Source organism: Leptonotus elevatus, chromosome 14 (assembly GCF_054856555.1).
Source record: "Leptonotus elevatus isolate MCC_2025b chromosome 14, RoL_Lele_1.0, whole genome shotgun sequence".
Classification (NCBI taxonomy): domain Eukaryota; kingdom Metazoa; phylum Chordata; class Actinopteri; order Syngnathiformes; family Syngnathidae; genus Leptonotus; species Leptonotus elevatus.
Window position 1 is genome coordinate 12705545 of NC_141252.1, and position 24226 is coordinate 12729770.

General features: G+C 44.8%; 4 protein-coding genes across 5 annotated transcripts in view; 2 read left to right on the forward strand and 2 right to left on the reverse strand.

Annotated features, from left to right (window-relative positions):
- The first annotated feature begins 88 nt into the window (after positions 1-88).
- pld4 (phospholipase D family member 4) lies at positions 89-4259 on the forward strand. 2 transcript variants are annotated; one of them, XM_086094605.1, is made up of 10 exons: positions 89-261; positions 332-465; positions 1242-1425; positions 1496-1616; positions 1683-1810; positions 1875-2075; positions 2181-2320; positions 3424-3589; positions 3708-3804; positions 3882-4259. In XM_086094605.1, exons 1-10 carry the CDS (start codon positions 208-210, stop codon positions 4082-4084), a joined length of 1428 nt encoding a protein of 475 aa, XP_085950731.1. In that variant the 5' UTR covers positions 89-207; the 3' UTR covers positions 4085-4259. The 2 variants fall into 2 exon arrangements, with proteins under 2 accessions (XP_085950731.1, XP_085950732.1); XM_086094606.1 differs by lacking the exon at positions 3708-3804 and having other exon boundaries at positions 3831-4057.
- Positions 4260-4894: 635 nt separating this feature from the next.
- srp14 (signal recognition particle 14) lies at positions 4895-7721 on the forward strand. Its single transcript, XM_086095734.1, has 5 exons — positions 4895-5028; positions 5697-5769; positions 5944-6056; positions 6150-6182; positions 6291-7721. Exons 1-5 carry the CDS (start codon positions 5005-5007, stop codon positions 6378-6380), a joined length of 333 nt encoding a protein of 110 aa, XP_085951860.1. The 5' UTR covers positions 4895-5004; the 3' UTR covers positions 6381-7721.
- On the reverse strand, positions 6718-17442 carry xgb (x globin). Its single transcript, XM_086095733.1, has 5 exons — positions 17055-17442; positions 13677-13784; positions 8683-8803; positions 8537-8617; positions 6718-7143 (listed from the first exon to the last, which is right to left on the reverse strand). The coding sequence occupies exons 1-5, from the start codon at positions 17228-17230 to the stop codon at positions 7027-7029; spliced, it is 603 nt and encodes a 200-aa protein (XP_085951859.1). The 5' UTR covers positions 17231-17442; the 3' UTR covers positions 6718-7026.
- Positions 17443-18246: 804 nt separating this feature from the next.
- LOC147163038 (pleckstrin homology domain-containing family G member 3-like) overlaps positions 18247-24226 on the reverse strand; it is a 30034-nt gene continuing 24054 nt past the window's right edge. The window contains exons 16-19 of the mRNA XM_086095429.1: positions 23029-23370; positions 21827-21934; positions 19985-21326; positions 18247-19455 (exon numbers count right to left, since the gene is read on the reverse strand). Of these exons, the coding sequence (XP_085951555.1) occupies positions 18839-19455; positions 19985-21326; positions 21827-21934; positions 23029-23370 (2409 nt within the window). The 3' untranslated portion in view covers positions 18247-18838. The remainder of the gene's footprint in view (positions 19456-19984; positions 21327-21826; positions 21935-23028; positions 23371-24226) is intronic.

A 24226-nucleotide genomic window follows, 5' to 3' on the forward strand; every position in this document is an offset into this window, starting at 1 on the left:
AAATAAAAATGAGCCAAAAGGGGAACCGAGTTGTAAGCTGAAGAGGAAGAAGCGCTTTTGATTTGCGTTATTTCAAGTGGGACACTTGATGCGAGTTGTCCCTCTTCAACTGAAATACTGGTCTTTCTTTTCTTCTATTTTAATTAAGTAAATCCACACTTAACATTTTGCTTTCTCTCTGGATTTTACTAGGTCACTTATGTCAGGATGAGCATCTCCATGTATCGTAAGCTTCATGACTGTCGCGTTTCAAACAAAAAGGTATGTTGTCCTCGTTTCTACCACTATGCACTCCGTTTTGTCCTCTTGAACTTGTTTTATGTCACATCAGGAGTCAATCTGTTGCATGACCTCGGCTATGGTTTTGGCAAGTATGACCATCCTGGGGGTCCTGCTTGCAATTGCTGAGCTGAAAAAACCTCAGGCAAGCTCACAAAATCATAATGTCTCGATGGACCAGTGCAGGTAAGGTAACGAGCTTAACGAGGAAGTCAACTCAAACATTTTCGTTTTTTTTTAGAATATGTTCTGTGCTGCTCTACTAGTCTAAACACGGTAGTCTGATTCATATTGTGTTTGTGGAAAATTAATTGACCAGCAAATTCCACCATCTCAGTGGGTGGTCGATTGAAAATGACATCACAGTTGTTCAGGTAAACAGCCAATCACAGCTCACGTCTTCTAAATTTGGTCATGTGACATTCGCAAACGGGTAAAAAAAACAAAATCTGAAAAGAAATGTACGGTAATGATAAACCTCAAGAGTTTATAATGAAATAGCATGAGCACAAGTATTTTAGTGGGAATGAAATAAAAAACAAGTAATAAAGTATTACAATGTTACTTTTCTTTTTCTGGGGTTAATCATTTAAATTTCCATGCATTAAAAGGATCGACCCCCACCATGTAAAATCCTCATCTAATTGATGACTATTGACATGAATTGGGAAAAATAATCATCTTTTTAAAAAATTAAATAAAAAAGTTTTACACAAAGAAAATTTGGCGAATGTCACATGACCAAAGTCAGAAGGCATGTGAGCCGTGATTAGCTGTTACCTGAGCAACTGTGATGTCCTCTTCAGTCGACGGCAAGTGACAAAATGGCCGCCCCCTGAGATGGATAAAAATGGGTGGATTTTTGCAGCTTAATTCATATTCCACAAATGCAATATTAATCAGAATGCCTTGTTTAGACTAGCGGGGGTACATAGAATATATTGTAAACAATTTTTTTTCAGAATGGTTCTTGTGGAGAGTATTCCTCAACATGTGCAATACAAACCCAACGTAACATTTGGGATCCCTTTGGAAAAAGCTTGGAAGGAGCTTCTCTCCATTGCAAGAGAAAATCTCGAAGTGGTGTCTTTTTACTGGACATTAACTGGGCAGGACATCAATATTAACTCTTCCTCTGATCGAGCTGTAAGTACAACATCTCGTGGGATGAGACCTCCGTAGATGTCATACTGACGCTTGATTCTGGAAACAACAGGGCCGGCAAATCTTCCAGCAACTTCAATCGCTTCCTTCCAGGAACGTCTCAGTCCGAGTGGTGACCAGCCTGCCTTCCCTCAACACAAACTCCACAGATTTAAAGATCCTACAAGGGAAAGGTGCCAGATCGGAGCATGGTGGTTCTGAGCTCATTCCTTGTTTCTCACCATTGTCCTCGTCCGCAGGAGTTGACGTACGCAAGGTGAATTTTGGACGTCTGACAAATGGCGTGCTGCACAGCAAGTTTTGGATAGTGGACAGGCAGCATGTTTTTATAGGTAGCGCCAACATGGACTGGAGGGCTCTGTCGCAGGTAAAGCCGCGTCATTAAACACAGCCAAAGTGTAAGCTGTTTAAGCACACGTGTGGCTGCGTAGGTCAAAGAACTGGGCATGGTCGTCTACAACTGCTCCAGCCTTGCAAGAGACCTCTATAAGATCTTCCTGTCTTACTGGGTGATGGGAGAGTCCAACAGCTCCTTGCCAGAATCCTGGCCTCCCACATTTGACACTGACTTCAATAAAAAGCACCCCCTGCTGGTGAAAGAGGATAACGTCACTAGCCGGCTCTACATTGCAGTCAGTTTCTGTCTCACTTCCCTTTTTTTCGGGTTAAAGACCTATATGCAGCTTTGTGTAAACAAAAAAAAATAATTCTTTGTGATAATTGTTATTTGCATCAAGGGTTCCCCACCATCATTCTGCCCGGAATCACGGACGAAGGACCTAGAGGCCATTGTTTCCATCATATCGGACGCTCAACGCTTCATTGACGTAGCCGTCATGGACTATTCCCCCACAGTACGCTTTCAACACCCAAAGAGGTGAACACAATATAGAATATACAGAGTAAAAGGCCTATAATGATCAAATAAGAGTGACCAGAGCACCCGCATAGCAACTGACCACATTATCATCGTAAGGGACATAGTAACTGCTTAAGATGGGACAAACTGAGCATAAGCTAAACATCATCAAACGGTATCATCTAATGGGACACAGCAATTGAATAGCAACTACAAATATCACAAGCGACAGCAACTGCATAACAACTGACAACATTAACATCCAAATGCAATGACTCTCACTGAATCTATCCTAATCTTTCTGTGAAGGTTTTACATCCTAAATTTAACTACTGAAATAATACAATTTATACGATATACAGTAGGCCCAGGGGTCAGCAACCTTTTTTGTCAAAAGAGCCATTTTAGGCCAATTAAATAACTAAAAATCTGTCTGGAGCTGCAAAACATTTGAACATTGTGATGAACAAAAAAGTCTGTTTGTGTTAGTCGAATGTACTGTCGTCCCAAGAGCTAATTAGAGCTGCCACTAATATGCAGCATCCAATATTTTGAGATTCATTTTCTTCTACCTTTTGTCATCAATTTTTTTTTAACATTTTTTTTTGTATAGAATTTTAATACTTAATTTTTCATACATTTTTAGACCTTTCTGTCAAAACTTTGTGGACATTTTATAATAATTTTCGAGATTTCTTTTGTTTTTGGACGTTTTATGGTTATTATTATTATTATTTTTGCAATTTCAATGACTTTTTTTGTGCTAATTTTATGCTTTTCTTCCTTTTGGGACATTTTAAAACATTTTTTTAAATATTTTTCATCCACCTTTCATCTCTCTTTTTCTGACAATTTAATAAATTGGACTGACATTTTTGAATATATAATTGTTCATTTTTATTTAATCTTTAATTTATTTAAATATTTTATCTACAAAATAAAAATAAATAGGTTTTAAATATTCAGCTTTTTTTTTTCTTCTTACAAAAATCCACAGGAAACCACAGGAGAGGAACTTAAGAGCCATATGTGGCTCCTGTGCTTGCAGACCCCTGATATATGCCAGCATCTATTTAGAAGCACTTGTACATCAAGCTGAACTGTTTTGGTTTATGTCGCAGGTACTGGCCCATGATTGACAACGCCATCAGGGCAGCAGCATTTGAGAGGAGGGTTAAGGTTCGAATGCTTATCAGTTGCTGGCCCAACTCCTTTCCAGGAATGCTCCCCTTCCTTAAGTCCCTCGCCGCCTTTGACAGCGTCAAGGATCACATCAGCATTCAAATAGTAAGCAATTCCATCCATAGCATCCTGTTTTTGGCATGTTTTTTTTTTTTATTAGAAAAAGAAAATCAGGATTTTTATCAACCCTGGTTTAAGATCAACAATTTCACTATTTGTTTAGAAGTTCTACATTCTGCCTGTTGGAAACCAGACTCACATTCCCTTTAGTCGAATCAACCACAACAAATACATGGTGACTGACAAAGTGGCCTACATCGGTGAGTAACTGACCTTTGCCTTCCAGACTTATTTTGCAGGCGTGCAATCAATTATTAATCGGACCAGTGCTATGCAGGCACGTCCAACTGGGACGGGGACTATTTCGTGAGCACAGCTGGAGTGGGGCTGGTGATTTCCCAGCATGCTCCACATGCTATTTGGAAGAGAGATGCCGTGCAGGCCCAGCTCCTGGCGGTCTTCAACAGGGACTGGTACTCGGACTTCGCGGTCAACATCTCTGACCTGGGACATCATCCAGACTGTGGACTGGCAACATGAGAAAGGATGAATGAACGTAGACATATAGTTGAACTTTGTCTTAATATCAACAATTTAGAAGAAGTCTTTGAAGATAAATTTGGTGCGTTAGAGCTCCTTTCTTGATAAGCTATCCTGTATTGCGACATTGAATTTAAATGATTGTTTTTAATTAAAATGGATTTCAATGGACTGTGGCAAATGGCGTGTGTGTGTGTTTTTTTTGTTACATAGTGGGGCCAACATTTTGGGATTTCACAGGGTTGTGGGCCTTACAAAACTTGGTTTTAAAGTTTAGGTTTGAATTGGGTTATGGTTGAGGTTAGGGTAAGGAATAGGGGTATGCAATCATTTTTGATGGTTGGGGTTAGAGGCAAGGGGCTAGGAAATGCATTATGTCAATGAGATGGGCCCACAAAGATAGTTAAACAAACCTGTGTGTGTGTGTGTGTGTTTTAATTTGCCTGTGTGCAAGATTGTACAATATTATCACTCACAGTACAATGTTGGCGAAGGTGAGCAGTCTGAAAGCACAAATTGATAACTGGGTCCATTAAGCCTTAATATCTCCTTTCAATAAAAATCAACAAAAGCCCAATTAACTGATGTCTGTAAAAGATTATCCTGTGATGAGGGATGTCCCCCGCCACCAAACACCACGATTTTTGATAATTATTTTGCTGTCCTATTAATATTTATATATAATATATTTAGTATATCATCCTCATGTAAGTACGTAACACTGGCTTTTATCCATTTAAATCACTTGACCACTGACCAGTATGATCCGCGCCACGAGTGGGCGCTGTGGTCAAAAAATGCGTGGTTTGCGGAAGTGGATGCGCGAGGAGAGGAAGTGAGTAGTACTAGTAAGACGTGTGCATTTAGCTGTTAGCTTTCGGCCACTTGCGCTAAAGCTACGTTTCATTAGCGTTGCGAATATGGTGCTGCTTGAAAACGACTCGGTAAGAAGCTAAATTTATTTCATTGTGATGTATGTGTGATTGTCATTAATGAAACGCGTGCAACATGAATTAAGTGTCATTTGGCAAGCGTCAGTCAGCTTGCACTGATGTTCATGTTAAGGGAAACGCAGTTTTTGAGGGGTTTCAAGGGATTATTGTTGTTGTTGTTTTTTAAATGGTAGAATCTTACCTCAAAAGTCATGAAAACGGTCAAATATCATTATAAATGAAAGTTTCCCGAACATGCTGAAGCTAGGCAGTGGTTATTTTTGCCGTGACCGGCAACTCTCCTGCTAGCGTTATTTTGCCGTGAACGCCTGTGAGTGATGGATCGCCGGAGCGATGTTAAATTCTTGGGCGAGAATCGGCTATTTAACCGTGATTATTGTTGGTTGAATAGGTTATTTTAGCGTGATGTGTATGCTATTGGGAATCGCTTATTTTGCCGTGAGTCGTGCACTGCCATTTGTGTCTCTTTTCACAAAGTTGTCGTTTTGTTATGCCCCCGAAAATACGCTGTTGTCGGCATTACCAACTGACCCTGACTGTTCCCTACTAACTATTTTTACTGACTGACTTCTTTGACATCGTTGTCTACATTTTGTAAGGTATGCGTGAAGTAGTAGTTTGTGCTTCATCATTAAAAGCTGCTTTCTTGTTTGCTGTAGTTCCTGACAGAGCTCACACGTTTGTTCCAGAAGTGCAGATCCTCCGGTAGTGTTGTCATCACTTTGAAAAAGTGTAAGTAGACCTGCTGCTCGCAGTCTAATGTCCTTCCAAATATGTGTCACGGCAGCGTGACTTTGGGGGGTGGAGGGGGTGAAGGGAATAAAGTGTCTTAAAATGGATTTAGGAATTTTCCCTCGTAATATTGTACATACAACACCCTATCAAGACATGTGTTTTGTCCTCCAGATGATGGCAGGACCAAGCCAGTGCCTAGAAAAGGTCACTTGGAGTCCTTTGAGCCTGCAGACAATAAATGTCTTCTCAGAGCTTCTGATGGCAAGAAGAAAATTAGCACAGTGGTGAGCTCGTTGTTGAATTTGAAAACCTGACTGTTGTTTTCCCCCTCGCGCCTAATTTTGCATCTTATCAAATCTACATTTTTCTCTTTGCAGGTCAGCACCAAAGAAGTAATCAAGTTTCAGATGGTATGTTTTGGCAATTGGATGTCTTTAAATCAAGCCCCTCCCCCCCCATTTAAGGAAGAGGTTGATTTTCAAACAATGCTGTATACTGATGGGAGCATCCATTTGCAGGCGTACTCCAACTTGCTGCGGGCTCACATCGACGGCCTGAAAAAGAAAGACAAGAAGAGCAAAAGCAAGAAGACCAAAGCCACCCAGTGAGCAACAGACTGAGCGGCTTATGAACTGATCCCGTTCCAATCTGAGAAGGTCTCCGCTCAGCCACCCAGTGACCACTTCGCTATTTTGCCATGACCACGTGTCGTCGATGACTGTTCCGTGCCATCTGGGAGGATTTCTTGTACTGCACAAATGAACTTTGGAGCCAAATCCACAGTTTGATACTTTTTTCTTTTCTTTTTCTCTTAAATGGCTACTCTCCCTATTTATGTTCAATTAGGATCGTGAAAGGAGTCCAGTCGGGTTGTTTTTAAATGGATCCGTTTGTCAGAAGAGGTGCTTTGAAATGTTTTACTAAAATCACATTATTTCATGTGTTTGAAGTCATTTTATTTTTTGCCATGAAATAAGTACCTCCCCGTATACGATAAGTAACCTGAAGCTGCCACACTGGCCTTCTTTGTCCAACCAAGCTTCATGAAAAATCCAATTTCAGGATGCAGAGCGTTATTTACACATTTCAGATGTACTGAACGGCGCGTTGAACTTCTGGACGGAGAATCCCGAGCATCCGGGGTCGAGCAGCAGAATTTAAGTTGACTAATAAAGTGCTGTTCAAAAAAAAAAAAAAGTCGCTGCAGTGTTTTGGTCCATTCTGCAATGGAAGGGCGAGCATGTCGTGAGACCTTCAGAGTGCTGCGTTCCTCTTGTCTCCTCGTTCCTTTGGGGAGACCGCCGCCTGCTTCTGTCTGTCCTCGTCCTCGTAGCCTTGCTTCATTAGGCGGGTCATGTACTGGAACATAGTCTGGAATCGAGCATACAGTGTGTTGTCTCAAAGTGCTTAACCCCCCTCCAAAAATGTATCCCCTGCCGCGTGTACAATGCACTTTTTTTTCAATGAACGCATGAAAAATACAGTTTTACAAACAAGGTTTTGTTACAAGAAAATAATATTTATCGCGGAGAAACACGAGAAATAACTCTAGGTGCGTTCAATGACCACGCACACAGTAGGAAATCTCAGAAATAAATAGAAAAAGCTTAGACAACTTGAATGGTATTGTTTTTCGGTTTTGTTCCGGTTTTGTGTACTAGGGGTGTGCCAAAAAAAAAGATTCTCATAAGAATCGCGATTCTCATTTAGTACGATTCAGAATCGATTTTGAATGTCCCAAAATCGATTTTTATTTAAATTATTTTATATTGTCTTCCCTTTGTGTGTGTGTGCCTTTATTGGGAGCGCTGTTCATGTTGTACCTGATGTGGCCACTGAGGGGCAGTGTGGTTCCACGCGGTCTGATACACTGTTAAGTTGTAGCCACATTAGAGAGTAGAAGGAAAAAGTCACAATCAAGTTATTAAAATAAAAGTTGTCTTTTTGCAGCGTGGAGCCGTTTTTTTGGAGTGATAAAAGTGCCGCGAGTAGAGCACTAATTAGCATTAGCGAGTCAGACTCGAGTCGATTATTACAATTCCTTGAACATCTATAAATTGAAGCAAAAATCATTGTCAATCAAATCATTCAGAATCGAAAATCGATTCTGAATCGAATCGCACACCCAGAAATCGGAATCGAATCGTGAGACATTCAAAGATTCCCACCCCGACTGTACAAGGAACATTTTCGAATAACATTTCTATGTGAGATCCTCCGGCAGGGGATACAAATTATTTACGGGTGTAAGTAAGCGTCAATCATACATGTTCACGTGACCTCCAACAGGCTAATTGAACTCAAAAGGTAAACACAAACAACTAGTCAAAGATAAACTAAATTCTTTACCTTGTTGCCACTTTCAACTGGGCTAAGTGTCTTAAAATGTTGGATCCGAATCTGTCTCGCTCTCTCCATCAATTTACCGTTTCCTACGTCATTCTCCCTTTCCGCATTCCTTCAAAATAAATTTCTGCCCTTTATTTTTTTAAATTGTACTTATCTTTAAAATTAATTTAAATTTTGTCAGGTAACTATGCAAGATATGTTCAAATTTGTTTGGAATTGTATCAATAAAAGCATTAAAAAAAAAAAGTAAATAAACTTCCGCCCAAAGAGGAAGTTAGAAAATAAGAGTTCCAACATTGACATAAATATGGTGAATAAACCCGTTGTTCTTTACACTGAATACTTTCTATTTTGGATATTGGATGTTCAAATGAGTCAAAGCGATGCTCTATTAAAGAAGGACGTGCGCTCTCACCTTCCACGCCTCCTCCAGCTCTGCCGTCCATCTGTCCTTCAAGATGGGCTGCACGGCACTGAGGAATTCCGCTTCCACATACTGAAACCATGACGTGAAACGCTGAGCTACAACTTTAGTTTCAGGAAATTGTATTCATTCCTTACGCTATAGTATTTGGGAGGGGCGTTGTAGTGGTAGTGGCTTTTCCCCAGCTCCACGGCCAGAACCTCCAGTCGCTCCCGTTGGTCCAACCTGGCCACACTTTTCTCAATAAAAGACATGACTCTGAAAAAGAGGAGAAAAAGAGTCGTCTTGATCAACTCTGTGGTGGAAGGCTGCTGACATTTCATGCTTCAGCCGCTCAAATGGCAACATGACTGATGCGCATCCACATTCATTGACTTGCGTAAGTCAAGCCAGCGTTGTGTATGCAGTGCGAGCTTGTGCACCTTTATCTCCACAGGCAATAATTGGCTTCCTCGGGAACATTGAGAGTGAAAGTGGCAGCGCTGTCGCCTCTGGAGCGGAAAGTTATAATTATTTGAAAACTTCGCATGCAACATGACTTCATGTTTCACCTCAGTCCTGAGAACAAGACATTACCTAAAAAATAGAGATAGACTGATGTGCTTTTTTTCAGGGCCGATAAAGATTATCGGTAATCGGGGAGGCCGATAACTGATATTTGAAGCCGATATACATTTGCAGGAAAAAAAAGTTGGTGTCAACATTTTTAATAATAAAATAATAATACAAACTCTAGCACTTGACTGCTTAAATGCCTTCAAGGACATGTTTATTAAACAGCTTTTGTAATTTGCAACATGTTAAAGGTTTTTTGTTTGCCAACTAAAATGTGTTTTCCGCACACTAACTCCCAAATAGCCGCTAATTTGCGGGCTAACTGTTAGCTCGCGGGCTAACCGTTCACCCACAGGCTAACCCCGGGATAACTCCCAAATAGCCGCTAAAAATGGCTATTAGGTTAGCCCGCGAGCTAACCTAATTGCCATTAATTTGCGAGCTAGCCGGTTATCTCGCGGGCTAATAGCCGCTAATTCGCGAGCTAACAGTTAACTCGCGGGCTAATAGCCGCTAATTCGCGAGCTAACAGTTAACTCGCGGGCTAACCGTTCACCCACACGCTAACCCCGGGATAACTTCCAAATAGCCGCAAAAAAAACGACTATTAGTTTAGCCCGCGAGCTAAGATAATAGCCGCTAATTACTGCTCATTGGCTGTTAGCACTGCACGAGCAACCAATCAGATGGTGCTGTGGGCGGGCCAATGCTGCAGGGAGTCAATAGCCGTTGACTTGGAGCAGACAGAGGAAAAAAGCGCTCATCGGAGCAAAAATAACAGTTTTTAATATATCGGCCATCAAAACAAAAAAAGAGGCCGATGCAGATATTCACAAAATGCTGAATATCGGCGCCGATTATCGTTCTATCCCTAATGAAAAATAATCAGTTGCTGCCAACTGATCTGTGTTTTATGTTTATGATGATAGCACAAAACCAGCAGTTAAAAACAGAATCGAAATTAGGAATGAAGAATAAATTATAATGCTCAATTTTGACTGAAGCAGTCAGAGGTCCTCCTCCGTGAGTCATCACCTTATCGTGGTGGAGGGGTTTGCGTGTCCCAATGAACCTGGGAGCTATGTTGTCCGGGGCTTCATGCCCCTGGTAGGGCCACCCATGGCAAACAGGTCCTAGGTGAGGGACCAGACAAAGCATGGCTCGAAGGACCCCAATGACGAATACAAACTTTGGATTTTCGTTTCCCTTGCCCGGACGCGGGTCACCGGGGCCCCCCTCTGGAGCTAGGCCTGGAGGTGGGGCTCGAAGGCGAGCGTCTGGTGGCCGGGCCTACACCCATGGGGCCCGGCCGGGCACAGCCCGAAAAGGCAACGTGGGTCCCCCCTCCCATGGGCTCACCACCGGTGGAAGGGGCCAAAGGGGTCGGGTGCGCAGTGAGCTGGGTGCCAGCCAAAGGCGGGGGCCTTGGCGGTCCGACCCTCGGCTACTGAAGCAAGTTCTGGGGACATGGAATGTCACCTCTCTGACAGGGAAGGAGCCCGAGCTGATGTGCGAGGCTGAGAAGTTCCGACTAGATATAGTCGGACTCACCTCCACACACGGCTTGGGTTCTGGTACCAATCCTCTCGAGAGGGGCTGGACCCTCTTCCACTCTGGAGTTGCCCACGGTGAGAGGCGCAGAGCAGGTGTGGGCATACTCATTGCCCCCCGGCTGGGCGCCTGTACGTTGGGGTTTACCCCGGTGAATGAGAGGGTAGCCTCCCTCCGCCTACGGGTGGGGGGACGGGTCCTGACTGTTGTTTGTGCTTATGCACCGAACAACAGCTCAGAGTACCCACCCTTTCTGGAGTCCTTGGAGGGTGTGCTGGAGAGCGCTCCCCCCGGGGACTCCCTCGTTCTGCTGGGGGACTTCAACGCTCACGTGGGTAATGACAGTGAGACCTGGAGGGGCGTGATTGGGAGGAACGGCCCCCCCGATCGAAACCCGAGCGGTGTTTTGTTGTTGGACTTCTGTGCTCGTCACGGACTGACCATAACGAACACCATGTTCAAGCACAAGGGTGTCCACATGTGCACTTGGCACCAGGACACCCTAGGCCGCAGTTCGATGATCGACTTTGTAGTCGTGTCATCGGATTTGCGGCCGTATGTGTTGGACACTCGGGTTAAGAGAGGGGCGGAGCTGTCAACTGATCACCACCTGGTGGTGTGTTGGCTCCGATGGCGGGGTAAGATGCTGGTCCGACCAGGCAGGCCCAAACGTATTGTGAGGGTCTGCTGGGAACGTCTGGCAGAATCCGCTGTCAGAAAGAGTTTCAACGCCCACCTCCGGCAGAGCTTCTCCGTTGTCCCGGGGGAGGCGGGGGACGTTGAGTCCGAATGGACCATGTTCCGTGCTTCCATTGTTGAAGCGGCCGATCGGAGCTGTGGCCGTAAGGTGGTTGGTGCCTGTCGGGGCGGCAATCCTCGAACCTGCTGGTGGACACCAGCGGTAAGGGATGCCGTCAAGCTGAAGAAGGAGTCCTATTGGGCCTTTTTGGCCTGTGGGACTCCGGAGGCTGCTGACAGGTACCGGCTGGCCAAGCGGAATGCGGCTTCGGTGGTCGCTGAGGCAAAAACTCGGACATGGGAGGAGTTCGGTGAGGCCATGGAGAACGACTTCCGGACGGCTTCGAGGAAATTCTGGTCCACCATCCGGCGTCTCGGGAGGGGAAAGCAGTGCACCATTAACACTGTGTATAGTGGAGATGGGGTGCTGTTGACCTCGACTTGGGACATCGTGAATCGGTGGGGAGAATACTTCGAAGACCTCCTCAATTCCACCAACACGCCTTCCTTTGAGGAAGCAGGGTCTGGGGACTCTGAGGTGGGCCCCCCTATCTCTGGGGTCGAAGTCACTGAAGTGGTTGGAAAGCTTCTCGGTGGCAGGGCCTCGGGGGTGGATGAGGTTCGGCCGGAGTTCCTAAAGGCTCTGGATGTAGTGGGGCTGTCGTGGTTGACACGTCTCTACAACATCGCGTGGACATCAGGGACAGTGCCTCTGGATTGGCAGACCGGGGTGGTGGTTCCTCTTTTTAAGAAGGGGGACCGGAGGGTGTGTTCCAACTTTAGAGGGATCACACTCCTCAGCCTCCCAGGTAAGGTCTATTCGGGGGTGCTGCAGAGGAGGATCCGTCGGGAAGTTGAATCTCGGATTCAGGAGGAGCAGTGTGGTTTTCGTCCCGGCCGTGGAACAGTGGACCAGCTCTACACCCTCGGCAGGATCCTTGAGGGTGCGTGGGAGTTCGCCCAACCAGTCCACATGTGTTTTGTGGACTTGGAGAAGGCGTTTGACCGTGTCCCTCGGGGAGTCCTGTGGGGGGTGCTTCGGGAGTATGGGGTACCGGGCCCCCTGATACGGGCTATTCGGTCCCTGTACGACCGATGTCAGAGTTTGGTCCGCATTGCCGGCAGTAAGTCAAATTCGTTTCCTGTGAGGGTCGGACTCCGTCAAGGTTGCCCTTTGTCACCGATTCTGTTCGTAATTTTTATGGACAGAATTTCTAGGCGCAGCCGGAGTGTCGAGGGGGTCCGGTTTGGTGGCCTCAACATTGCATCTCTGCTTTTTGCAGATGATGTGGTGCTGCTGGCTTCTTCAAGCCGTGATCTCCAGCTCTCACTGGAGCGGTTTGCAGCCGAGTGTGAAGCGGTTGGGATGAGGATCAGCACCTCCAAATCCGAGACCATGGTCCTCAGTCGGAAAAGGGTGGAGTGCTCTCTGCGGGTCGGGGATGAGGTCCTGCCCCAAGTGGAGGAGTTCAAGTATCTTGGGGTCTTGTTCACGAGTGAGGGTAGGTTAGAGCGGGAGATCGACAGACGGATCGGTGCAGCGTCTGCAGTGATGCGGACGCTGTATCGGTCCGTTGTGGTGAAGAAGGAGCTGAGCCGAAAGGCAAAGCTCTCGATTTACCGGTCGATCTACGTTCCTGTCCTCACCTATGGTCACGAGCTGTGGGTCGTGACCGAAAGAACGAGATCCCGGATACAAGCGGCCGAAATGAGTTTCCTCCGCAGGGTAGCCGGGCTCTCCCTTAGAGATAGGGTGAGAAGCTCGGTCATTCGGGAGGGACTCAGCGTCGAGCCGCTACTCCTCCACGTTGAGAGGAACCAGTTGAGGTGGCTGGGGCATCTGGTTCGGATGCCTCCTGGGCGCCTCCCTGGGGAGGTGTTCCGGGCATGTCCTACCGGCAGGAGGCCCCGGGGACGACCCAGGACACGCTGGAGAGACTACGTCTCACGGCTGGCCTGGGAACGCCTTGGGATCCCATCGGAGGAGCTGGCTGAAGTGGCTAGGGAGAGGGAAGTCTGGGCTTCCCTGCTAAAGCTGCTGCCCCCGCGACCCGACCCCGGATAAGCGGAATTGAAGACGGAACGGAACAGTCAGAGGTCAAAGGCCAAAGTTTGGGATCATTTCACACTTAAAAGAAGATGAAGCGCAATGTGTCTAAAATTTAAACGCTAGAGCCAGTAAACAGCCACCAACTGGCTTTTTTTTTTTTTTTTAACATTTCATCCCACATCTCAACTTTAAAAAAAATTTGAGTTCAGGGTTTATGGTTGACTGACTGCGACTTACCGTAGTCCGTGTGCTCTGAGTTCGCGGCTGGTCCGCAGCCTCTCCAGGTCCTTGACGTCTCGGAACAGGAAGAACACGTCCTTGCATTCGGGGTGGGTCTCGAAGAGCCTGTAACCAAGACGACGGCATCAAACGGACTGAATCTGTGAGGGGAGCAACGTGTCATTTGTCACTCCACCCCGCCATGTCAACGCTGGACGCTTTTTGCTGCCGGCGTCTTCTACTTTGTCACACAACAGGTCATCATGCATCATTTTGTATTCTTCTTTTGCCTTTCTAGTCAGTGACACCTTTAAGTGGTCTGCCAACCAATCAGAAATGCGTCTGTTCTCCCGCTGAGCTGCTTGATATGCGTCATACTCCCACAATGCATCACTGACGTGGTGACTATTGTAAACACGCTCACATTTATTGCGCGAGGCAGTATACGCTCACTGGCCACATCATTAGGAACAGCTACACATAACTTTAAAAGAAAATACAAATTTTGATTGATACTGTCAAAGGAGTTATGTTCTAAACATGTTATTCTGGTTAACATTGTGGAATATGAGTTAAGCAGCAAAATGCACCTGTTTAGGGGCGGCCATTTTGCCACTTGCTATCTACTGAAAATAACCAAACAGTTGCTCAGGTAATGACCAATCACAGCTCACCTGTTTTCTGAAACTGAGCCATGATTGGCTGTTACCTGAGCAATTGTGATGTCATTTTCAGTCGACAGCAAGTGACAAAATGGCCGCCCCCTGAGATGAATGACAGCTATAACAGTTTTTTTAGACAATAACAGAAATTGGCCTCTTTTATTTGTATTTAACACGCCGAGCTACCGCTTATTCATTCTCTTTTGTGTGTTTGCCCCTCTTGAAAACAAACGCGTTCTTATCCACACAATGTAAACACTGTAAACGCTCACATGGAATTTTAATTGGCGCTGCATACTGTATGTTCAAGCATATGTCTTATCTGACCTAAATAGAAGAAAGCATCATTGTGGAGGGAGATGAAAGTCGACTTTTATGCTAACAGCCATGGCGAGGCTCCGCGGTAGCCACAAGCGACTCATCCGTTCCCAGGCTAACACGCTAAGGTCAGACTGGGGTCACGTAGCATTAATTGGGCTCCAAGCAAAGTGACCTACAACCCCTGTGCTCTACATCCGACAGCTGAGGCTTGAACATCCGTCACGTTTGTTTCACAAGGACGGTCCACTCACTGGTCACTACATTAGGTACACCCATGCTATTTAATAAGCTAATACGAGCGCTAGCTTCAGTAATAAAGTTGTATATGTAGAACTCAACTGCTTCCGGTTTAAGATAATATTTTTATTTTTATTATTTTTATTGGACCTAATAAAATGGACAGAAGCTTTATATCCCATTAAAAGGTCCACCCACGCGCACACATTAATCAATATATTACTGTTGTCATATAGTAAACAGCCGACCAGCCAGAGCTGTGTATTGTTATGTAATGTTACGATGTGATATAAAGGGATATGGGTGGGGGATGTTATTGCTGGTGGCTTTTAAGTGATAAGTGGTGCGCTGCAGTTGGCTTGGATGAAATATGGTCACAAATGCAAGTCAACAATTTGCATGATTTGAAGCATATGGGAATTCCACAGGTACGTTATATTGAAAGGTCAATATTCTGTTATGGTGTCCGAGTGGTTAAGACGTCGGCCTCACAGTTTTGAGAATCTGGGTAAGAATCTTGAATCTGAGTTTGTGTGTTCTCCCCGGGCTTGATTCCTCAGAGTATGTATTCCAAAAATATGCATGTGGGGGGCACATTGGGCCCACCGCGTCACTTCATGGGATCTATTGAAGCAAATATAAATTCATATTTCGTGCTGATTTAAAAAATAATAAAATTGGGTAGAAAACCTGTGCCAAAATTTGGATTTTTTTTTCTCCACCAAGTCCCTTCTCAACATAACCTTAAGAATAGCCACAATTTCACATAACTTGAAATTCAATTTGTTGTTGACAATATATATACAACAATAATGTGCAATAACATTAAATGTAATAATTTATATGATGAAGTCACATGGGGCCCTTAAATGGGAAGTAAACCCCAAAATGTTCTATGTTCCCCCACTGTGTAAACATGACATTCTGATTAATATTGCATTTGTGGAATATGAACTAAGCAGCAAAAAGCGGGCTTTTTTTTTTTCCGCATCTCGGGGCAGCCATTTTGCCACTTGCTCTCGACTGAAAATGACATCACAGTTGATCAGGGCTCCGTAAACGACCAATCACTTCTCACCCGTTTTCTGAGTTTGATCATGTGACGTTCGCAAGCCGTCATTACCTGAGCAACTATGATGCCAATTTCAGTCAACAGCAAGTGGCAAAATGGCTGCCCCCTCAGATGGATAAATCCAGGTGGATTTTGCTCCTTTATTCATATTCCACAAGCGCAATATTCATCAGAATGCAGTTACATATACTGAACATGTTTGTGTTGACTTCCCAAAACAGGAACATAAATTAACATTTAACTCATTCACTGCCATTGACGGCTATAGACGTCAAAAATTCATTTGAACTATTTCTATTAGTTTAACATTTTTCCACTTTTGTTAACAAGGGTATGAAAACCTAGATTTTTTATTTTTTTTTAGAAATACAGATATAAAATGTGTAATTTATCGTGAGTTAACTAGTGAAGTCATGCGATTAATTACAATAAAAAATGTTTATCGCCTGACGCGACTTAAATATTAACAATTCGGGGCGTATTAATCGCATGACTTCACTAGTTAACTCACAATTAATTCAAAATGTTATACATGTTCTAAATGTACAATTAAAAAAAAAAGGTATTCATACTCTTGTTAACAGTAGATTTTTTTTATTTAATAGAAATAGTTTAAATTAATTTTTGACGTATATAGTCGTTAATGGCAGTGAATGAGTTAATAAGGTTTACCATTTCAACGGCTCACATCTTTGTAATAAAAAGTGTTACTTTCTTGCAACTAGCGAACGTCACCATGAAAAAGGTTGAAACCTTAAACATTTGTTTTTCTTCTCACCTTCTCTTCTTGCACTAGAACACCTCTGCTTCATTCTCCTCACAGTTCACCAAATACCATTTTTTTGCTACCCGCTTCCTGAACCAAGTGTGAACATGCGCAGTAAGAACGAATTAATTGTCCATTGCATGTGAAGGCAGAGAAGCGTTCACAACCATTTTGATAGATTAAACTAACAAAACTGGTGAATTAAGACGGAAACAATAAGAAAGCTTTATATGCCTTTTTTATTTATTTTTTAAATTTGACTTTTACTAAACATCTAATCTGGATTCTGCATTTGTATTCCCTTAACACACTTACTTAAAAAGATCCATCAGACTTACCTGACAAACACTATGATGCCAACTTTTGTTATGTTGTCCTTGATAACTTTCCAGGACTCCTTGATCATGTCAATTTGGTCTTGGCTGAGATGTCCTCCTCCTCCTTCTCCTGCATGATAAATGCTCTTTTCTCCCAAGTCTGCAGTGTCAGATAAGCCAGATATTGCACAGCCCATTCTTCATAAGCACGCAACCTGTTCTTTCTACACCAAAAGAAAGAAAAAAGTGTTTTCTAAAAAAAATGATGGTCAACAGGAGCGTATCCGTGCTGTTGCTTGCTGGCATTTGTCTGCAAAGAGCGCGGGCTGTGTGCTCCTTCGCTTGTACTCGTTCAACGACAGTCAGCCGATATGAGGCGCGTCAAAATAAAATATCTCAAACGTGAGGAGAACGGACATGCTTTTACGATCGTAGTCGGTTCGCGCTAACATCCTGTGTAGCTCGAACTACTGTTAGCAAACTTGACACACGGTTTTTGAAGTCAAAACTGGGTTTGTTTGGCAGGGACGGCTTCAACGTAACCCGAGTAGAGATAGTCACAAGAACCGCAAATATCGGTTGGTACAACGCTTCTCCGCCATAGTTACAAAACAATAAAAAGGTAAAACTGTACATCCGGCGGTAACTGAGCTTGCTTTCTGCTGCTGGGCTTGTGGTTCGTATCTCGAAATGTCGTATGTCGGTGCGCCCTGTCGTCTTCTATAATGCTGAACTACCACTACTGGTGACAGTTCTGAGACGTAAACAAAACCTTCTTCAGGTCACCAAAGAAGACGCCTTAGTTTGAGAATGGACAGATAATTAAATATGCATGAACATTAAACATTGAGTGTTACGAAATTAAGATAACACAGCCAAGTTAAAATGTAATACACTGCCAAACATGACATTAAGAAAACATTTTGTCAAGCTCGTACTAATGCATTTTTGCATTTTAATATTACGTTGATTCAGCAGCAAGTCTTGTGCTGAGCAAATAAAATAGAATTGTGTGGAACCTTTTGACATGCAAATATGAAGTCAGCTTTTTTTGGGGGGGGGGGGGGGGGAGTGCGCCGATCAAACCTGCATATAGCCAGTTAATCAATTGGCCACTATTACAAATAGAACTAAGGTTTATTCATGAATGCAGTCTTCTTCGATAAAGACGTGTCAGACAGCTGTGGACTATACATCATGTCCATGACATCAGTGACCAGCAGCCACATGCCATTTGTGTTTTTATTGCAAATATGGCAAACTTCAAGTAGTCTTTCTGGAATAGAAAGCTTTCAAAAGGAGTTTATACAGTAGCCATTTACATGCCAACCTTTGCGCTTCATAAATACTACTCAACAAAAATATACAACATTTGAGGAAAAATAATAAAGCTCCAGTGATGCGCGAAAACAGCTGTAATTAGACAAATGACTGCTGTCAACAAATTATTTTTGTATTTATAGCCAACAAAGGAAACTCTTTGGTGTGCGGTCAGCTTAGTTGAGGTAATCTTCTTCCCACATCCACTTGTTATGCTTTAATAGTTATAGTATCGCCGACAGTGAGAGAGGGCTAAACAGAAGCCTACCGTCATAACAGTAATGATACTAATAAGGGGACGATGAACACATTTACATCCAATGAGTAAGGAAAAGTCCCGAATGTACAAATATTGCAACACCTTTTTTTTCTTTTGACGTTGTTGCCCCACATTGCATGGACCAATAACATCCCTTCACGAACCATCATACAACACGTTTAACTCATTCCCTGTTTGTGACGATAAATATCAACAGTTAACGTGATCAGGAGCTGGTGCTTAGACTCTGGAACTTCTCCCGTAAACTCTTCACCAGATGACTTTCCGACATCTTGGCTGAACTCGGAGCAGTGGACTTGCCGGGACATCGGAAGCCGTCCTCCACTTGCTCGTCTCCCGCGGCCGCCAGAGACGCCGGGCCGCTCGGATGGCAGGTCCGCACGGGTTCCTGCAGGTTCTGCACTTCGTGGAGCGGCAGAGTTCCAAGCACGTGATCCAGCGAGCTCCACCTGCACAGTAGCTTGGACCGGGGCCGAGGCCAGTCCTGATCCCCCCTCTCCTTGTACCAGGTCTCGGGTTCCGCCCCCGGACACGGCGTCAGATCATTATGAGGGTCCGCGTGAGAGAAGCAACTGCACCCGACTGGAGAACATTCCAGCGATCCGTTTGAGGGGTCCGTGTCAGGCCCACTGGGCTTGTATTTGGAGCGCAGCTCTTGTACGTCAGGCCAGTTGAAGTTCTCCAACTGAGGACTTTGCGGGTCGGTCGCCGTGCTGCGGGAGCTGGCTGCAGAACTGGGAGTCTGGACCGGGCTTGGTGTATTCGCCTCATGAATGGGCATCTGTTCACAAGTGGTCAATTGAAGTCTCAGGTTGGGTTTATCTGCAAACAGCAAATACAAACACACGTGGTCAGTGATGCTGACTCACTGAAGAAGCTGCAGGGATTTCTGGCAAGTAAGATTTGACAACAAACCACAAGTCTTGGCAGCAGTGTGCTGGATCTCACTTTGTACCCGCAAATGTGATTTTTGTTATGAAAGATCATGTGATATAATAACCGGGCATTTTGATTGGTCATTAACACCGATGCAATTGCAACACTGCTCACTTGAAATGCGACATTTGGAATCGTAGGCGAGTCCGAAAAGTACTAGGACTGAGGTCACAAAAAAGACCAATTTCAAATCCAAACACGTTTTCCCCTTTCACAGCTCCTCAATTCACTTCAACATAGTTCCAAGATGGCAACAAATATTCTTCATTGCTTTGGGCTTGAGCCCAAAACAGCAAATTGGTGAGTTTTAAAGCAAATAACTACAAATTGAACAAAAATTAAGGATCCCCCAAAATCCTGCAAATAAGTGAATTGGAAAATACTGAACCCCAACCACGTGGGACCCTGCGTTTACCTTTTTTCTTGACCTTCTCCTCGAGCACAGCAGGCATGCTCTTGAATGTTTGTTGACAGGCGGCTTCTCGGTTCCTTTGCCAGACCATCGGTCGGTTATTCTTGATGCGCTGGCTGTACTGACGGGCCAGTTGGAACACTTTATTCTTCATCTTGCCCATGTCTTGTAAGATCTGGTCCTCGTCAACACTGGCTCTGAAGCTAATGATCCTGGGGAGCTGGACCAGGTTCTTCCCTGGAGACGTGGGGGTTCTAAGCTGATTGGCATCTTGAGCGGATTCCGTCTCTTCCGCTGGAACATTTGACCCATCGGACGAAGGGCTTGTTTCTTCTTCCAGAATGAGGGATGTTTGCTTTCCGAGTTTGCCTTTTGAGGAGTCCAAACACTCACCGGGTGTCTTTTTCTCTTCTGCAGTGTGCTGGACTTCCTCTTCAGACTCCATTTCTTGCCAGACTTTGATCATCTCTGATGAAGGTCGGAAGTCTTCATCTGTGGTCGAAGAATCTGTGACGCTAGAAGATCTCACCTTTACGCCCTCGGATCTGTGCAGGTCAGCTGTGTTTTGACTCTTTTCCAAGCCCGGAAGGTCAAAGACGGACCAAGACGTAGGCCTGCAGCGAGAGAAGACTTTCCTGTGGACCGGGGCCGCTTGCTGGTCCGGAAGACTGTTCAGCTGTCGGCTCAAATGCCTGACGAGACCCGCTGGAATGTAGGAGAGACTTTCCCTGCGCCTGATGCTGAAGTTGGCGTCTTGGTGCTCGGCGTGTTCGTAGTATCGCCTGATCTTGTGGATGAGGAGGAGATCCTGCTTGGAGAGGGTGGACCGACGTTCCCCGTCAGTGACGGCGGGTTCCCCCCGCACGGGCGGCTCAGTCTCGGGGGTCACCTGTGGCGACGCAGTGGTCTTTGACGGTCCTTCAGAGTCCGTGCAGGTGGAGGGGCTTAGGAAGACGTCATTGGGGGTCAAAGGTGACGAGCAGGCCAGGGAGCTCAGGTCCTCAGAGACCAGGCTGCTCCGCCTGGACAGGCCCGTGATGAAGCGTTCGGCGATTGCGCTCGTTTGGTCCAACACGGAGCACGGGAGGATGCTCGGACTCCCGGCCACGACCTCCTCCTCCTCCTCCTCCTCCTCCTCCTCCGAGAGCTCGCTACTCATCGGCGCGCTCGTTTCCTCCACTTGAAGACCCGACGAGTCGCTTCCTCCCTCCTCCTCCTCAGCCGCTTCTCTTGAAATCTCAACGGACTCCGGAGTGACGGCATCTTGTGTCGGATTGGGGCAGAGCGGCGAATCGGGCTGTTGATGGATGTTCTCTGCTCGAAGGACACGCTCGTCCAAATGGACCTGAAATATGACAAACATGTTTGCAGAAAGGGACGCAATTAGACATCGGAAGCTGGAGAAAGACTGAGCGCAATCTGCACTCGCCATTATCTTAATGGACCATTTCAAAGTCAACTAAGCAGTCCAATCGAAAGCGTCTGCTTTTACATTCAGAGGCTCGATTGACTTTGATTAGGATGATCCATTTGAAATACATTTGTATCTTGCTCTCCAAACATGCCACAAAAAAAAATACAAAGAGTGCAGCTTGGAAATACATTATGGAAAAGGAGCCTAATGTGCACTCTGCTCACAAGAATAAGAGCTATGGCTCCCTTAAGAGCTGCAGTTGGACCCAAAATCTCATCACGGTGCCGACTGCTCAGGTACTAATACAGCCCCATATGATTTCAGTGAAATGTGTCGTTCCAACTAAACTACATGCACGAGTCTGTCCATCGTAGCAGTGAATGAGCGAGCAGTTATTCGCCGAGCCAGTACGAGAAAAAGGAGAAAATGACCTGTCCGGTCTCGGCGACATAGCTGTGTTTTTCTTCACGGCTGCCAATTTCTCGAGAGTCCTTTCGCGGCGCGTCGGTCAGCTGAGAGGAATCGCTGACTTCATCATCCTGAAAGAGTCCATGCGTTTCATTTAAAATCTTTTAATCGTGGGCAGTGCTCAGCAGAATTATTATTGTTGTCAGCAATACTTGAAATGGAGTCAAATAGCCTTGGAAAAATATTAGAATTCGAGTCTTCCAACTTAACACGTTCAGTATGCATTGCGCAATAACAAAGAAGGTGATTATGAAAACTTGGAAGGGAAAATGTACATCAAAGAGCAACCGAATCTTGCGCTATTATAATCGGTAAAAAAGAAAGTCAAGCCAAAAAATGTCTTTACAATAATATGTTGTATGCAAAACCACTAGGATTTTGATTAATGTTGTGATTGTGGAATATGAATTAAACAACAAAATCCTCCTGTTTTTATCCATCTCAGGGTCCAGTGGCGGCCATTTTGCCACTTGCTGTCGACCAAAAATGACATCAGAGTTGCTCAGGTAACAACCCATCACGGCTCAGCGTCAGAAAACAGGTGAGCCATGATTGGTCCTTACTTCCGCAACAATGATGTCATTTCCAGTTGAAAGCAAGTGGCAAAATGGCCGCCACTGGGCCGATTTGGATAAAAACGGGTGGATTCTGCTGCTTAATTCAAATTCCACAAATGCAATATTAATCAATAAATCATGTTTAATCTCGTGGAGGCGCATAGAACATACTATTGCGAAGAAAATATTTGGGTTGACTTCCACTTGAATAAGATGGCGGCATGAACCTTTGAAGTCAAGCAGGGCATTTTCATTGGGCGGCCATGATGCAAATGAGTTTCACTTCAAAGTAATCATGAAACGCAGCATGCTGACATTGACACTAGACAGAAGAGGAAAACATCATCTCGACGCATGCAGAGATAGAGCCGTGCAAACAAAGAAGCATGCCGCGCATGTGGCACCATTTCAGCCCACAAGAACACAAATACAACCTGACTCATTCATTGTGCGCGGCGCACACGCAGCCGTTAGTGGGATGCGTGCGTACAGACAGACAGAGCGGGACGAGGGCCAACGTGGGCGAAAAAGAGGGGTCGAGAGCAGCGGTGAGCAAGCGGAACGAGGCAGGAAACGGGAAAAAGTCGTGGGTGGCTGGAAACCCTCACCGTTGTGAAGTGAGAAGAAAGCAAAGCCCGGGCTCGAGAGTGCCAGCAGGAGATGGCTGCCAACACCGAGCTGGCAAAGTCGGCTACCTGGTCGTCCCCCATCAGTAAATCCTCCTTGTAACACTCCCCTTCCTCATCCTCTTGATTTTCCTGCTCCGCCAACGGCAGCTTCAGACCCCCCTCACAAGGCGAGGAGCTCACTTTTGCCGCGGTGGAACTTTGCTGCGGCACGCTGTCCTCCACGTCGGGCCTCTCGTCCAGGGGCTCGTCTAGACTGGAAGCCTGTGTCTTGATGCTCGGCGGGTGCCTGCCCCCCAGCAGGGCACTCTCACTCTCGGCATGCTGCGTGTGAGGTCACAGATGTGGTTTAATATTCAACTTAATGGGATGGAATCGTGAAGCTGCTTTGGCTTCCGATGAGATACGATTTGGTTGTCCATGGCAAGTCATAGCTTGTTTTGGCTCGTTCCATGACAAATCACCCAGTGAGTCTAACCAAGCAGATTTTTGATTTGAATGAAACTTGGTGTACTTGTTGATAGTGATGGCACATTAAATCTCAAATTTTAAGTCAATAAGATGAGGAGTTTGGAAGTTACGACCTGCTGAATTGGGACATTTTCTGCAAAAAGGGGCGTGGCCGCCTTCCTTTGAACCCTTATATCTCAGAAACTACTAGATTTATCTTCACAAAATAGGTATTGTTGGAAAGTGAGTTCAACAAAGGTTTCATTGAGACGATTGGTGCATATTAAAGCGTTAACTGATTAATTGATCACAAAAAATTATCGCATTAATCATGAATTAACGCAGATTAATCGCACTATTAATTTTGACCATAGGTTTTCCTTTATCTTGACAGCGGATGGCTACGTTTAAGGTAGCACAGATTGTGTTTGAGCAATAAACAGAATTACATGCATTAAAGTAAAGCATTTAATAAATATTTGCGTGTCACATTTAAAATATTTGTTCATGTCAAAATATTGGGGTCATTTTTTCCCCCATTTTAAATCATGCATGTAATTAACTGATTAGAAAAAGAGGAGGATGAGCGAGTGTGCAGTGGATCAATTTTTTTGAAGGCGTTCTCATAACATTAAATGTCAAATTTGGCGGGGAAAAATGTTGATAAAAAAAAAAGTTTTTTGTTAAGTGATTAATCAAAATTCTAAGACGTGATTAATCTGATTCAAAA